This window comes from Trematomus bernacchii, unplaced genomic scaffold (genome assembly GCF_902827165.1).
Source record: "Trematomus bernacchii unplaced genomic scaffold, fTreBer1.1, whole genome shotgun sequence".
Taxonomy (NCBI): Eukaryota; Metazoa; Chordata; class Actinopteri; order Perciformes; family Nototheniidae; genus Trematomus; species Trematomus bernacchii.
In genome coordinates, this window is record NW_022987686.1 from 2532349 (window position 1) to 2548098 (window position 15750).

Sequence of the window (15750 nt, forward strand, 5' to 3'; positions counted from 1 at the left end):
CTTCACCTAAAATCCCACATATATGTGATCTAAGTCAGAACCTTTCTTGTTGCAAATAAAGAGCCATTCCGTTAATACAAAGGAATAATGAATGTTTATTAAGTTTTCACAATGTAGTCTCATTAATCTGCTACTGGTTTTACAGTTGGTGTTAAGAGGTCAGTGCATAAAGAAATATAAATCCCTTAATGACAAAGGGAAAAGCTTGACGTGGAATGTACCATTGCTACACATAACCGACTCGTGGAGAAGTAAAAAGGACGCCTGTAAATATAATGGCAAAAAAACACAAAACTAAAATTAAAAAAAAAATGTAAAAAGATCACTCCATCTTTTAACACCTATATAAATGCAATATCAAACTTTAAAAAAAATATCACTGTGTCACTTCCTCTCTTTTGTAGCTGCAACACTGAGAAATCTAAAGTGTTTTAGTAAGATTGCACTGTAAGTAGTGTTAGGTCCTGTCCATAGAACAACTCTCATTTTAGCTTACATTTCTGAAAAAAAGTGACACCAGAGATCATGGTTCTTTAAGGGGTAAAAGATGAAAAAGGGGAGGCAAGTATTTCTGCGTATTTATCTCAATAAATATCTTGCCTTGGGATATCTCGGACAACTCTTCAATACTGCAACTCTCTCTGGATAACATGGACTGCAAAGACTACACAGAATTACAATACACGTAACTATTCAACTACGCTCTCCTCAGCTATCAGTCACATAATTCTCACTGTCAAGGTCATGATTTGTGTACCAAGAGATTTTCCTACATACACACGGCGTAAAACAAAGCACAAGTCACACGATGAACTAACAATCGGGGGGTTTGAAAGGACATCACAGTTTAGCAGCTTTAACTACCTGGTTACATAGCCCTAATGGTAACATGTGTGAGTGCTTTAAAGAAAGAAAATCATATTAGAGGTACTTAATCGCCTTGCTATAGAATGTCAGCCTTCATTAACTTTTTTTTTTAAATGCTTAATTTCTCTAGTTTATGCATTATTTTGAGGCATTAGTGCCATTGTTATGCCTTCAAAGCTCTTCAAAATTAGTGTGTGGGTTTTGCAAAGCTCAAAGTTGCACTATAAATACCACCAAAAAGCTGCAACAATACTCCTTCATATGAAAAACAAAACATATCACTCTATGCAGATGACACCCCGCTTTGATCCACAGTCTGGAAATCAGAAATTGTCGTCTGGTTTTCTTCACAATAAGTGACCTGGTTGTAAAGCCACTGTGATTCATAGATAAGTCGCTAATCGACACTACATTCTTCCACTCGCACAGCTTGAGTTACTGTTGATTATAGTAAGGCTATGGTCTATGGATCTAGTAATAGTGCCCGTTGAATGTAGTGGTGCGCCGCCTTGCTCATACATCCCCATCCTCGATGCGAGCCAGCTGCCTCTCCAGCAACTCGATTCTCTGGCTCTGAGCGAGGACGACGGCCCGCAACGCCTTCATCTCTGCTAACAACTCGTTCAGCAATTCCTCCTGAAAGAAAGGAGTGAAAAGGTCAGAAAACAACTTTTAAAGTGAACACATTATGCTCATTTTCAGGCACATAGTTGTACTTTGTGCCGCTACTGTGGCATGTTTCCATGCTTTAATGTTCAAAAAGGCTCTGTTGTGATGGGCAACTGCTTAAAGGTGGGGTATGTAATTTATCCGTGGGAGAGAAACTCCCTCTGGAGGAAATTTTGGGGTTTGAGCCCTTGCAGACCACTTGCATGCACAAAAAAACTATATAACACACTACGGGGAAAGGAAAGCCACAAAAAGCATGATAGGGCCCACTTTAATTTGCACAGCCTTTTTTAACCAGGAAAAAACAACTCTTAAAATATTATAATAGTCAAAATCTTGACTATATCTAGTCTGAAATCGCAATATCAATATTATATCAATAAACTGGCCGGCTCTAATGACTCTCTCCACTCACCTCTCTCTTCGGTCTCTCGGCATTTCCATCCGTCTCTCTCGTGGCTACTCGTGGCACCTCTTCTTCTGCAGAGTGCGATGTGGGAGCGGCTGCATTCGAAGGCGTGGCGTTCCCAGAGTCCTGCGGGGCGAGCTTGGGTTTGCTTTTGAGGATTTCTCTGTGCTTGGATTGAGGAGCTGCGTACCCGCCGCTCAGAGAGACCAACAGGGGCGGGGCATCCTGCCCAGCGATCCACTCATCAGCCAGGAGAGCTGGCTCTGACCCAGCTGTGTCTGGGTAGAGGTCTCCCTGAAACAGATCTGACTGGGAGGCAAGATGGAGACAGAACATTGATTTAATTATACAGTTATGGATCGACTTCGCAGGCATTTTCTTATCCAAGCAACATAAATGGATCCTTTTTTGATAGGTTTGACTTTTTAAAGGCTGCGGATGGCTTACCTTTCGTGGTACAGTCATAGAAATGGGTTCCACTTTCCTTTCATGCAGTTTGTAGAACCTAAAAGAGGACCAGGAAATATGTCAGGATAAGGCTGGTGTATACAATATTTTCTTTTTATATAAACAAACACCATGAGAAGACCCAACCTCAGAAACATGTCACTGAATGCTACTTATTGATGATAACGCTGGCACTTCAGCCCAATTATTCCTACAGAATAAAATCCATTACATCATTTCTACAAGGGTCAGTAACTTCCTTAAAAAGCTGGGCTCTGTAGTTTTAACAAACACAACTCAAGCTGTGTTAATATTGAATTATTTGGGGAATATTTTCAGCTACAGACTAATAGACATTTGGTATAATATGTAGTATATATAGTTAATATTTTCCGGGTAATGGAAGAACGTTGTGTTTTTGTAATAGATTGTTGACAACAATTCGTTCTATGGCACGTATGGATAAGTTATGAGAGGGTTTGGCTATACTGACGATAGAAAGTAGGATTAAGGATGGACTAAGTTGACAATGATTAAAAAAGATATATATATCACTAGCCCTTTAAAACTATGTTAAACTAATTGGACAATTATTTTTATTTTTTTTTAAAGCATGACCGAACACATTTACCTGGCAATTTCACACTTGTTGACATCGACACCTCTTTTGCTAAGAAATCCGGCACCTCTCTGAGGCTCCTTGCTGCTGTATAAGCTGAGGAAGTGAACATACGGGGACTCGTCTGTCACTTCAAAATACCGGATGGTGCAGTCCCCCTGAAAGCCAGAAGACCATGTGATCAAGACGACTGAACCCAAAATGAAGTAAATCAGTGTTTTCTGTAAATCTGTACCTTTCCACACAGGTACACCATGTTGGTATCAGGGTCATAAAAGGGTAAAAGAACTCCATTACTTGTATCCATCTCCTGTACTGCCATTGGCTCAGACAGATCTTTCTGTACAGAGACAAAAACAAAATAAATATTGATTAAACACTACTTGCATTTGCTTGTACACAAAATATACATTCAACCCACCTCACAAAAAACTTTTGCTATGGTTAAGGTTAGATCTTAGAAAGTATACATTCACAACAAGTCTGTTTAAAACATTAAATAGGTGCCCATATCAACATTGAAAGACTTGCTGTAGATAAAATCTGTTCTTAACACACCTCCAGTGTAAGAGTTGTGGGACAATATTGCTCTCGTAATGCAAAAATGTATTCCAAATCTGATCTGAATCCAAGACGCAGCTTAAAAAGGTAGGAGTGGCCCGTAGATATCTGGCAAAGCTACAGTGTTAGCAATAAATCCCTCTTTGTGTTACCTTCCCTTAAGCTCAACACAGAAACACTGTCCAGGGAAACACAAACGACGTACTGAAAAGGTCGTAACTCAGGAAGATATCCACTGAAGCCTCACGTTAACTTAGATAAAGCAGAAGAATTGGGAGGGATGATACCCCTCTGTAATGGTCACACAGGCAGAGCACACAGCACACACAGTGACATGTGTTCTCTGCTTTTAACCCATCCTAGTACCAGGAGTCTAGTACTAGGAGCAGTGGGCAGCTATTGTACAGCGCAATGGGAGTGAGGGGGGATGTCCGGTGCCTTGCTCAAGGGCACCACGGCAGGACAGGAGGTCTCCAAGTAGCAGTGCACAAACTACATGTCCATCAACCGCCACACCCTTATTTTGTCTTGATAAATAAACAAACTGCACAATAATCGTCCATTAACATCTACTTTGCACTGCAGAATCATTCAATATGAACAACATGTATTGCACTTACCGGATCCCACAATGCCATCTGTCTCTCACTCATCCGGCTGAAGCCTGTGGTCAGGATCTTCCCATCAGAGAGGAACACTGCTCTCATTGGCCTGGTGCCATCATGGACCTTCTCTTTCACCTAGGCAAACAATGAGATGGTAAATTCCTTATGTGGAAGCTTCATACCATAGAAAGACCCAGCAAAGACGCACTATAGGATTGTTTTAGTGTCATCACCTTGAGGACGGTGCCGCGTCGCGGGTCGATGACTCGCAGAGCCTTGTCCTTGCAGACGGTGCACACAGCGCTGCCGTCCTTGTTCCAGCAGACACTGTAAATCATATCTGGGTGGGCATCACTCAGCTGGTACACAAGCTCGCCTGTGCCCACGTTCCACACACAGATCACATTATCGCAGCCTGCAGAGAGGACGACACAACATCCATTAGAGCTTTAAAGCAGACACAAAAACATATTTTCTGCCTGAGTATAAGTGCATTTCCCCATGGTCTCTATTTGAGTGTCTGTTTCTTTAAGACTAGCTCCCGAACACGCACATTCTGTTCTGATTGGTCACTGTTTATTATGTCTGCACCGTTATGGCAGTCAGGGAATGACAGTAAAAGGAGTGTAGCCTCACTTTCTATTTATATAAATTACACTGTTAGTGTGTCGTCAAAACTAAATGGAAGTCCTGACTCTTATTTAAAACAGCCCAGCTACTGAATACTTGCTTGGGGCATTTCTCCATGGACAATTTTAAAGTGTCAACATGGCCCCTAGAAAAAGAAACCTCCCTTTTCATAATATGGGTATTTTAAGAGAATAAATACTAAATAAAGGAACAGAAAGGAGATTGCTGCCTCGGCTATATACTGAGTTTAAAAACTGATTTATGTGGAGCAATGCCATTAAGAGCTATGTATATCATGATGAGTAATAAGCAATAGTTTTAAAGGACAACTCAAAGAATGGTTGAGCAACAAACAGACGTGTAATCACCGCTAAATGCACTTTTATACAGGGGTATCTCCACTTTATATACCGTAGCTGCTACATTGTACTGCCATGCTGCTCATGCTCTTTCTGCATATCATGTATTTATTTTTGTTATGAATATAAATGTCATGTTCTTATATGTTGTATGTGACGGGACTACGGATGGAAATTAGCTCAAAAGCTCAAATCTGGCTCATTTACACTTGTAAGCATTATTTTGCTTTAAAGTGTTCATCGATGTGCGCTGTCCCGGTTCAAATAAACGATTAAATGAAAAGAAAATGAGTAGTGTGTGTTTTGGGATACATATGCCGACACATAAAACAATCAAACAACATATCTTTGCAGCAAAGTGTAATTCTTTTTCAAGTTTATCACGTCTTTCTCTCTCCGTTATACTTCCATTACATGTTATGGATTGCTAATTGGCTAAATCGATTTCCTGGCTTGTATAAGGCAGTATTATTAAAATCTATCACTGAACACCAACACAGTAAGATAAGAACTGTTCTTTAAGACACACTATTTACAAAGAAGAAGATTATCTGGATAATGTGCAGTGTTTACGACATGGATACAAAAACAAGTAAAGTTTGCAACCATGTCGTAGTTTTTGTTAAATGTTGTTAAAAAGTGAGCATCAATGCTTGTTGAATGACAACGAGTTGTATGTAATAAAGAAACTCCTTTGATATGGTCTGCTAGCTAGCACACACCCTTCTTTTAGTTTTCTATGTAAATGTATGTAAAACACATTATAAACCACATTGGTCTTTTTGCATGATGGTACACTTTAATTCATGGTCCCTACAGTGAGTAATGCCAACAAGGTATATTTCAGCAGTCACAGACAATCTAAGCAGTCTTTTAAAAACCAATTACAGGGCACCAGGATGTGATGAATGGCGTTACCTGCAGTCATGAGGATGTTGAAGGCAGTTGGGTGCCAAGCCAGGATTCCCACTCTTTTACTGTGTCCTTCGAGGGTCACAATGGCCTCAGTCATGGGGCTGGTCAGGCCTCCGTCTGGTATCTGCCACACCTTCAAACCACCAGACACAGCAGACGTATGAATGTGATTCATTCAGGTGCACGAGGACTACTGATGTGTTTGTGATGCATTGACATATAATAGGTTTTTGGTCAGAGCAAATTAAACACTCTTAAGGCAGAGCAAGGAAAAAAAGTTATGCCGACAACTTTAATTGATCCTAACAGTAACTACTCTCATGGAGTTTGAGGCCAGTTAGCGTTTTCAACCCATTCGCAAATATGGAGGAATATAGGAAAAGTGTTTTTCCTTGTTCTGGAATAGTTTAACATTTTCAAAATCTATCTTATTAGCTTCCTTGCTAAGACTTAGATGTTACGCTTGATACCACTTATGCCTGTTTGGTTAATATGAAGCTACAGCAACGAAACAGTTAGCTTAGCTTAGCATAAAGACTAGGGGGAAAAGATAGCTTGACTAGTTCACCACATAATCCCTTGTAAAACAACAGATTGTCATTGTATCACATTTGAGTAAAATAAATCAAATATGACCTGTTATTCATTAAGCTTTACAGGTGATTAGCCAAAGTAATGCTAGCTGTTGCCACCTGCTTCTTGCATTTGTTCCGAGCTAAGCTAACCCTCTTGTAGCTTTAAGTTCATAGTTTGTGCACAAACGAGTGGCATTGAAGTCACTCTTGGCAAACAATTTCAGGTTCACTTAAAGGTTACCTTGTATGCAAAATCCACTTTCTCATGTCTTTTATACATTAATATGTGTCCCCTCTGTCTTAAGAGATTCTGGAAAAAAGATTCTCTCTCTTTTTCACAATTGTATTGTTACCAGAATGAAACATGGCTTTGAAACAGTAATTACATCATGTGACACTACAAACAGTAGCAGCTCTTTAATAGAAACAGACCTAGTTGACACATCTGTGGTCAGGGTGGCCTTTGTCATATGCGACAGCAATAACTGATTAAGGGCCACAAAGCCACCATCACACAGGCTTGCCAAGTGTTGACCTACCTTCACGGTGCAGTCCTCTGAGGCACTTGCGATGATGTTGTCGTCATGAGGAGACCACTGGATGTCCAGCACCGGGGCTAAATGTCCACACACTGTAGGACTGGACTGATCGATTCGGCCTGCCTGTGGGAGAAATCAAAAAGTTAAGATCTGAGACAGTTAGCTAGAGAAACTTTAACATATTACAGGAGGATAACCTTTGTCCACCAATTGCCTTTGAACTGTGAAAGCGCTGTATGTGCATTCCAGGACTAAGCATCAAAGACTTGCTGACATTTTGCTTTTAGTAGCAGAATGGAAAATAGGAAACAAGATACAGGCGTTTAAAATGTATTGATCGACTGTTTTTTATAATGCTGAATGTAATGCAACCTTGCTGATGGGAACAACGAGGAAGGCCCCTCCTCCGCCGGATTCGATGATAACGGCGATGAATTTGGGGTTGACCGCACAGAGGGAGGTGTCCCACGTCACTCGGGACACTCTGATATCGTCGATGCAGTGCTCAGCTTTCCACGCTTGGGCGAAGACATGGCGGAACTTGCTCTGCCGGACCACACCTCGTCGGAAAGACATGTCTCTGTGGAGAAAATTAAAACCCCCATCACAAGTGAATAATGTGGCATATTAAGATGAAAACAGTGGTACCTAATCTTCTTTAAACTGTTGGTTGAACAAATCAAGTTATTGCTATGGCTATTGTAAATGAACTACCTGTGCCAAAGTTAAACACATACGCTGTGTTGACTTTGTAATACATTCTTTTGATAGTTAACATTGTAATGCCTTATATGCACATTTTCAGGCACTGCTGCAGGGTGCTTCAATGTGCCACATTAATGGTATGAAACCTTATTTTATTTTAATTATGGTTTCACCTACAACCACACAATACTTTCTGTAAACATCAAGGATGCCTGAAGACGAGTTAAATATTAACAGTTGAAGCCAAAAAGCTAGAAACAAGAAAAGATAACCTTAACTTGGAGCATTTATTGACTTATTGCTGCTATTCTGAACATTACATTTGAATGTGTTATTGATACGTTTCACTTTAAGTTTTGTATATTTGTAAGATGATTTACTGTTATACTTTTGGTGTAAATCAATAGATATGTTTTGTTGTCCCATATGGAAGGAGCTTAAGTAAAAATATAACTATATAAGCCTCTTTAATTATGGCTTTAGTAATTTAAATTCCTCAAAAGTGGAACAAATTAACTTTGTTAAAGCTTTCGGTATCTGTCCAGCTAATTCCGATTATTGAACACTCAGATAAGTTATTCAGGGAATCCACAACCTCTTTATGTTGTCAGCTAGAAATAATAGGGGGTGTCAAAACAGCAGGCAAATTATTTTATGATAGGAGCCAGTTCTGAAAAAGTACAGTCAGTCTCCAGTGGACAAAAGGGCATGAACCGCCTGAAACCAAAACACGCTGAGGGGTTGGGCAGTCCGAGCTGCTGGGATCCAGTAACTCCATCTGCCATGTACCTAATGTTTCACAGTTGTCAAAGCAAATTGTCTTAAAGCAGGTATGCAGGCTGTCGTCCATTATTCCCCACTAGTTTTAGCGGCGATAAAACTGCTTCACATCCATGCAGCTCGTGCAGTAGACCCCACGACACTACTTTTAGTAACGGTTGTTTTAATTCCCTGCTGTACCGTTACAAATTATCCAGTATTTAACACCGTTTATATTGGGGTTTCTATTGTTGTCTACACACAACGCGAAAACATGTAGCCAAGAGTAACTACAGGCAACAAAGGACGTACAGCAATGCGTAGTTAATCCCAGACATTTCAAGACATTTTTCTGGAACACAATAGCATACCTGGCTTTCGACCTGTCCTAATGGGGAAAAAAAGATCACCAAAGATTCGGGCGTGACAGGATGAGGCCAATAAAATAATCCTCCGCCAGCAGCAGTAACTTAATCCTCTCCCGTGTCCAGGCAGGCGTTCACGTCGATTGCGCAGACCTAAAACAAAATACGTCCACTAGTAGTACATTCGCATTCTTATTGTTACCGCTGTCGCAGCTATTCTCATGTTGGTTTGTCATTAACTACGCATGTCTGGTGTAGTAAAAGCCTAACCGGATAGCGCATGTCCCGGGCTAATATGTAGCTAATGTAAATGGTGCACAGCGACGAGGAATGCAGACAAGCTGATGGTGATGCTGTGGGAAGCGATGCAGACGGTGTTCCCCCTTTACAAACGATTTGGATTCAGCAGAAAGGCAGAATCCCGTACACTTCCGCTCATGGGAGGATATATCAAAGACACGCAGAGAGTCAAGAGCGATATCTTCCGCCTAAATCCAGATTGGCACTGACCGGATGTATACGACGTGGTATACGCACTTGGGAAAACTCTTTAAACTAGAGAATGTTAAATATTAGACAGTTTAATGTATAAATGTTCAAACTTAATGAATCATTAATATGCCTGTGTCCAGTCTAACCATTCTGCGCATGCGTGGGGAAGAAAGCCCCTGTTTTGTAATGAATAAACCGGTTTTGGAAGACTTTTGTAAAGTTCTGATTGTTAACATGGATGTTAAACTGAAAAACAAATGTTTTAAAACAAGCTTCCGTTTTGACAGGAGTGTTTAAAATGGAAAGAAAAGTAGGGACATTAAGGGACAACATGCAACAAAGGGCACTTGGTTTCGAACCCGTACCGCTGTTAAGCATTCAGCCCTCGGGTGTCCGGGCCAAAGTTAACCGTTTTTTATTTATTTAATAAATTACTAAAACACATCCCAACAAATATTAAGAAATAAAATAAAAGCAGAGTTAGGCTGCATAAATATTGTATTTATTACCCCAAAATGTTCCCCAAAATGTTCTGTATCTCCCCAAATTAACAAAAATAAAAATTGAAAATTGTAACAAAGTCATTGACACAAACTCTTTTACTAAATCAAACACCAACGATGGTATTTTATGTTTTTGTATTACACTAAACTAAACATTTAAAAAATCTCCTTCTTCCTGTATTAAATGTGCCCCTCTCATTACATTATTGGTCATGTCATAAAAACAGGCAGGTTATTTAGCCAGATATGTCAATGTTAAATTCACAGCACATCCGCTATCTGAAAACCAACTAGCCTATAACAACATACCTTCCTCTATCCTGAGTTCTGGATTAAGTCGTGGACTTCGGGTCGTGGCTGGGCCTGTCTCTGCGGTCCTGCCTGGGTCTCGTCATGCTGCTTCCCTGATGGCTCCCACAGGATTGTTTTTGACATCTTCGTGGATTCATCTTCTTACACATGCATTTCCAAACATTCGGTCTACCTACGCTGTAAAATGTATTATCTCTTCGATTTACACACGGCATCCAGTGGCGGCTGGTGGAAAATATTTTAGGTGGGGCTGTGGAAATGGTGATCAAACAATACTAGAGGGGTCCGGGGGGATGCTCCCCCGGTAATTTTTTTTGAGAAAAGACCCCTTAAATCATGACTTCTGGTGATGTTAGAGGGGGGGGGGGGGAGAAGGACAATTTGAGGCTTAAAAATATGAGAAGACTGATCAATACCTCCATAACTTCAGTGTGGTTAGCTATGAATCTTCCAAAACTTCCAAACACCTTGTCCTGGACATAGTTTCTACAGCATAAACTGTGCAACAGTACAGTAGGCCCACACAAACTGCAGAACACCGGGGCTTTGGGAACACTGATTTAATTCCCATTTAACCTGTTAAGGGGCTTTTTCCCCCCGTTTTTTTTCTCACGAAACTGTGTCTCAGGGCTTCTTAAAATGTAATAAACTATTCATGTGTCCTACTCAGAGGAAACGCATCTAACTGATGATATGAACCATGTTTACCGAAACAAAACACAAGTCTCACAAGAAGCGTCTAAATGAGCCCTGAGCGAAAAAATGCTAACGCACTCTAGGTATAAATCAATCGATATACTTATCGGATATGCACAAACAAGCTTACAAACTGAGATTCCACATATTCTAGAAATATATATATCATCATATCATCACTGAGCGATCAGAACTCGCGACAGGGGAAGCAAATACAGACATCACACAACGTAGCTTTAGGTAGCAAAACATGGAGATATGCTCACCTTTTGCAGAATAACAATTCTGATCAAAAACGAGAAAAACGCAGCTGAAGGTTAATCCATAGGTTAATCCAATGTGTCTGTCACTTTGAAAAATGATTGATGATCCATAATTCCATTTTTATGTCAAAAACGGAGTTTTCATTAGCTGCTAATGGTAGCTTCCAGAGTGTATGACAGCTTCCTGTTTTGTCTCCTTGGATACGAGTCCAAACAACTCACAGACAGGGCGCTCACGTAGGAGCCCTGTGACCATCATATTTGACGACGCTGATTGGCTGAAATTATGTTTTCGCGGCATAGTTTACACGTTACAGATAGCAACAGTCAGCTGCTAGTGGCTGCTGCTGCACTGGTTGAGGGCTCCTCTCTTAGCGCCCAGACGAGAGAAGGTACACGGGCAAGGCCAGGCAGGAAACATGTGACTTATCAGTAACTTTAGACATCGTAACACAATTTTAAACGAGATTTTATTGTAGATTATACATTTTACTGATACCAATTATATAATATTTACCTTGTTCATTAAAAATAAAAATAAAAATAAATATATTTTTTAAAATATTTATTTTTATTTTTTAATATGGGAAGAGGTGGGGCGGCGCCACTGACGGCATCTATTGCACGTCTGTCCGTCCTGGGAGAGGGATCCCTCCTCTGTTGCTCTTCCTGAGGTTTCTCCCATTTTCCCCTTTAAACTGTGGGTTTTTCTCCGGAAGTTTTTCCTTGTACGATGTGAGGGTCTAAGGACAGAGGGTGTCGTTTTCTCATACTGATATTCTGCACAAACTTTGCTGTTGTATTTGCTGTAAAGTGTCTTTACTGTAGGGTATTTTTATGTACAGCACTTTGGCTCGACCAAAAATCGTTTTCAAATGTGCTATATAAATAAAACTTGATTTGATACCTTGATGGGACAGGTCCGGTTCGCTAGTCGTGAGTAAAATGTCACTGAGCAATATGTTCTTTACTTTACATATAATTAATAAGACAATTTTACAAGCGTTTACAACAACAACATGTATAAATGATGTACTTACTTTCGTGATGTTGCTGGGAAGAAGTGATTTTCTCGTTCGCCGGTAACCGCTGAGTCGCCAGGTATCGCTGATTGGTCAATTCGTGGTTGCCGACCGGCCAATTCTTTGTAGCGATACGAGCGCTGATTGGCCATAGCTGTCAATTATTGGTAGAATCTTCGTAGCATACGGGAACGTGATTGGCTATCACTACCAAGAATGAGATATAGCGCTTAGTTAGTTTGATAACCATCAAGTAGCCGAAATACGCCTGCGAGCGCGGTTTCGAATCCCACTCAAACCCTTTTATGTCAGAACATGTAAAGGTGGAGCTTATTTATTATTTTACCATACTTTAGGGTAGGTTGTGAATACAATCAATGGATCATTTAAAGCTCCCATGTCATGCTTTTCCGGTTATTACCCGTCCCCTTGTGTGTTATGAAGGTTTTTATGCATGTAAACGGTGTGCAGAGTCAAAACCCTCAAAGTACACCCTGTAGCGAGTAAAACTCTAACACAGAAAATACCTCCCCAAAACGCCTCGTTGGAGATACGTCACTGCCCATTTGATTCTTCCGGGTACCGCCTGATGTCATGCGGTACCCGGAACGAAATGGACCAATCCCGAAGAGCTATGGCCACACCAGCAGCGGCGTGTTCCTCCTCCAGAGGTTCGAAGAACCGGCATTTCACAGACGAAAACTTCCAAAACATTGCCCAGTTTGAGGCCGGATATGCACAGCTTGTTTGGACCGTTTGGAGCAGGGGAAGATCTGGGTATACAACCTGTAAGTTTGCATTGTTATTTGTGTATTTATCAAACAAGACTGTTTAAATGTGTAAACTGTGTTGGACTGCTAAGCCATTGACACAGTGCTAACTGTGCTAACTAAGTTGCTAGAGTTTCCATATATCAACTCTAATATCAGCAGATGGCCTTGCATACATGTATCTCATAGCAGGAGAATGTCTGCATTCACACCCAAAATACCTATTGACAGTATACTCCGGGTGATTTGCCGGTCAGTCGCGAAACGTAATTACATTATAGCTGGCGTAGCGATCTAACACACGGAGCTAGAGCTAGTTTTGGTCGGAAAAACATTTTTGTGATGCTACGTTGCTAGCGTTTAAATATATCAACTACAATGTCAGCAGATGGCCTTACATGTTTGTCATGGCAGGAGAATGTCTGCAGTCACACACACGGAATACTCATACAGTATACTCTACTGTGATTTACCGTACATTGTGACCGTATGTAGCTAACGAGGCTAGCTGTATGCTAGCGCAAAACAATGTATTCATGCAAGTTACATTGTATGGTAGCAGAATACCCGTATACGATTGCAATTATAAACACGTTATTGCTAGCCTAATATGAACCACTAGCTTTTGTTCATAGTAGTTTTATTACACTGCATTATAGTTGCCTTTCCTCCAAGCTAACGTTCATATCGTGTTAGCTACCAAGGTAAACAAAGCTAGGTTAGCATATTAGCAGGCAAGCTGTTCATTACACAACTACTACTAACGAATCTAAAACAACTAAGTTTCTCTAATATTTTGTGATTTGCATTTGATTTCGTCCAGCCAGATCCTGGCGGACAATCCATGACGGGGAAGGGACTTCGACTACTACTGAGGCTTCGTGCTAAAAGGCACCGCACCGACTGTGCGCAGGCAAGATGCGAGGAGGAGGAATGAATGATATACCGTGTGTATATATGTATATTTATGTTCATTTTGTACATTTCTAAAAATAAAGTTGAATGGAAATACTTAGTAGGCCTATCCTTTCTTCCCTGAATTCATATATAGCAAACCATGATTTGATTTCTCATCAAACAGTAGTAGTTTATAACGGGTAAAAATAACTTACTCTTTGTTATGAGAGTAGCTCGTAGGCCACAACGGAAAGACAAGGAGACATACACGAGTTTACAAAACCACGGCACATTTATTGTGGTAAATGCAGAGATAGGTGGTTGAGAGGATCGCAGAGTTAGTCTTCCTGCAGCCGCTTTGGAGAGAGACTGTGTCCGGAGGTGTCCGTGATCGTGCTGATTAGCCTCTTCAGCTCCACCCCATCGTAAGACAAAGGCCCTGGGGCCGTCACACTCTTCTATAACAACAGTTAAAAATATATATGTATATAAAATATACCGCTGTACCGACGCCATGATAAGACTGATGTTACGCTGAGAGCAGCCGGGAAAAGCACTGACATGGGCGCAGCCTCTCTGGTGGTTGACTAATCAGAACGAGTGGCCGAGCTGACCAATCGGAGCACACTAGGCTCACAGGGAGGGGGGGGCAAGAGCTCCAACGAGTCGTTTAGTGGAGAAAGTGAATACTGCTGAATACACATGCTTGACAGAGATGCTGTATGCGAAACCAATGTGAGTTTGGAAAATTGCACAGTATAAATCTATTTTAGTATACCTCAACAATGTAATTATGATCAGTGGAAATGGCCATGACATGGGCCCTTTAACTACCAAGAATGAGCTCGACTCACAGGTGTAGGGCCGGTTTGGATTTTTTTGGTTGGAATTTGGCCTTATACTGCCGAATCTGTTATGCACGGTCTTTGAGCGCCCCTAGTGGTCAACATTTCACACGGCGGAACCTGTTTTACACGGTCTTTTAGCGTCTCCTAGTGGTCAACATTTCATACTGCAGGTTCATAAAGTCCATTTAATAATAGATATTGCTAATTCAAGGAGAGATCTGGTAAGATGTCATCGGTGTTAATATAAAAATACTAAAATACAATATTATCACAAGGGAAATTGAAATAGTACAATGGATATCATGTGCAACAGGTGGCTCCGTGGCGCAATGGATAGCGCATTGGACTTCTAGGTTGCAATGTAGTAATTCAAAGGTTGTGGGTTCGAGTCCCACCGGAGTCGAATTTTTGTTTGAGCACTTGGTATCGGACTCGCCCTCATTTAATAACAATCACAAATTCACACTTTTCAGTGTAGTTTGTTACATTTTTGACATTTTTCAGGGTAGGGTAACGTTAGCTAGCCGGCAACCAACCTCCACGTTAACATCAATAACATATACTACTATCTGTTCTAAATAGTTTAGTAAACTTTAATTGTTATTTAATGTCAATTTATTTGACACTTGTGGCTAAGGTTAACGTCACGGAGGTATTATTTTAAAACTAAACTCTATGATACATCCGTGATAAACGTAGCTAAGCTAGCTGGTTAGTAGTTAATATTCAACTTTGTGTCAATTTCGCAAGAAACAATCAAGTTGGTTTCCGATTGTATATTTCAAAATTAAACACAATTAAAGGAGTAAAATAATAGTAATCTAACTAACTAATTTATTAATAAATATAGTGATAATCCACTATCAACAAAACACGAAAACCCATGTCATTACGGATTAATATAAATATACAGTACAACGTGT

General features: G+C 40.5%; 1 protein-coding gene and 1 non-coding gene across 2 annotated transcripts; one reads left to right on the forward strand and one right to left on the reverse strand.

Annotated features, from left to right (window-relative positions):
- Positions 1 to 71: 71 nt before the first annotated feature.
- coro1b (coronin, actin binding protein, 1B) lies at positions 72 to 9468 on the reverse strand. The gene is made up of 11 exons (XM_034136899.1): positions 9031 to 9468; positions 7568 to 7775; positions 7196 to 7318; positions 6085 to 6214; positions 4411 to 4592; positions 4193 to 4312; positions 3247 to 3351; positions 3024 to 3169; positions 2393 to 2450; positions 1952 to 2254; positions 72 to 1503 (listed from the first exon to the last, which is right to left on the reverse strand). Exons 2-11 carry the CDS (start codon positions 7769 to 7771, stop codon positions 1381 to 1383), a joined length of 1494 nt encoding a protein of 497 aa, XP_033992790.1. The 5' UTR covers positions 7772 to 7775; positions 9031 to 9468; the 3' UTR covers positions 72 to 1380.
- Positions 9469 to 15142: 5674 nt separating this feature from the next.
- Positions 15143 to 15230, forward strand: trnar-ucu. Its single transcript is given in 2 exon segments — positions 15143 to 15179; positions 15195 to 15230. It is a non-coding gene; the product is annotated as a tRNA-Arg (tRNA).
- The last annotated feature ends 520 nt before the right edge of the window (positions 15231 to 15750 follow it).

Coding starts and splice junctions, on each gene's coding strand:
- coro1b (XM_034136899.1), bottom strand. CDS start 7,771: ATGTCTTTCCGACGAGGTGTGGTCCGGCAGAGCAAGTTCCGCCATGTC. Junction 3,352..4,192: donor AGATGGCATTGTGGGATCCG/GTAAGTGCAATA, acceptor GTCTCTGTACAG/AAAGATCTGTCTGAGCCAAT. Junction 3,170..3,246: donor TGGTGTACCTGTGTGGAAAG/GTACAGATTTAC, acceptor TCTGGCTTTCAG/GGGGACTGCACCATCCGGTA.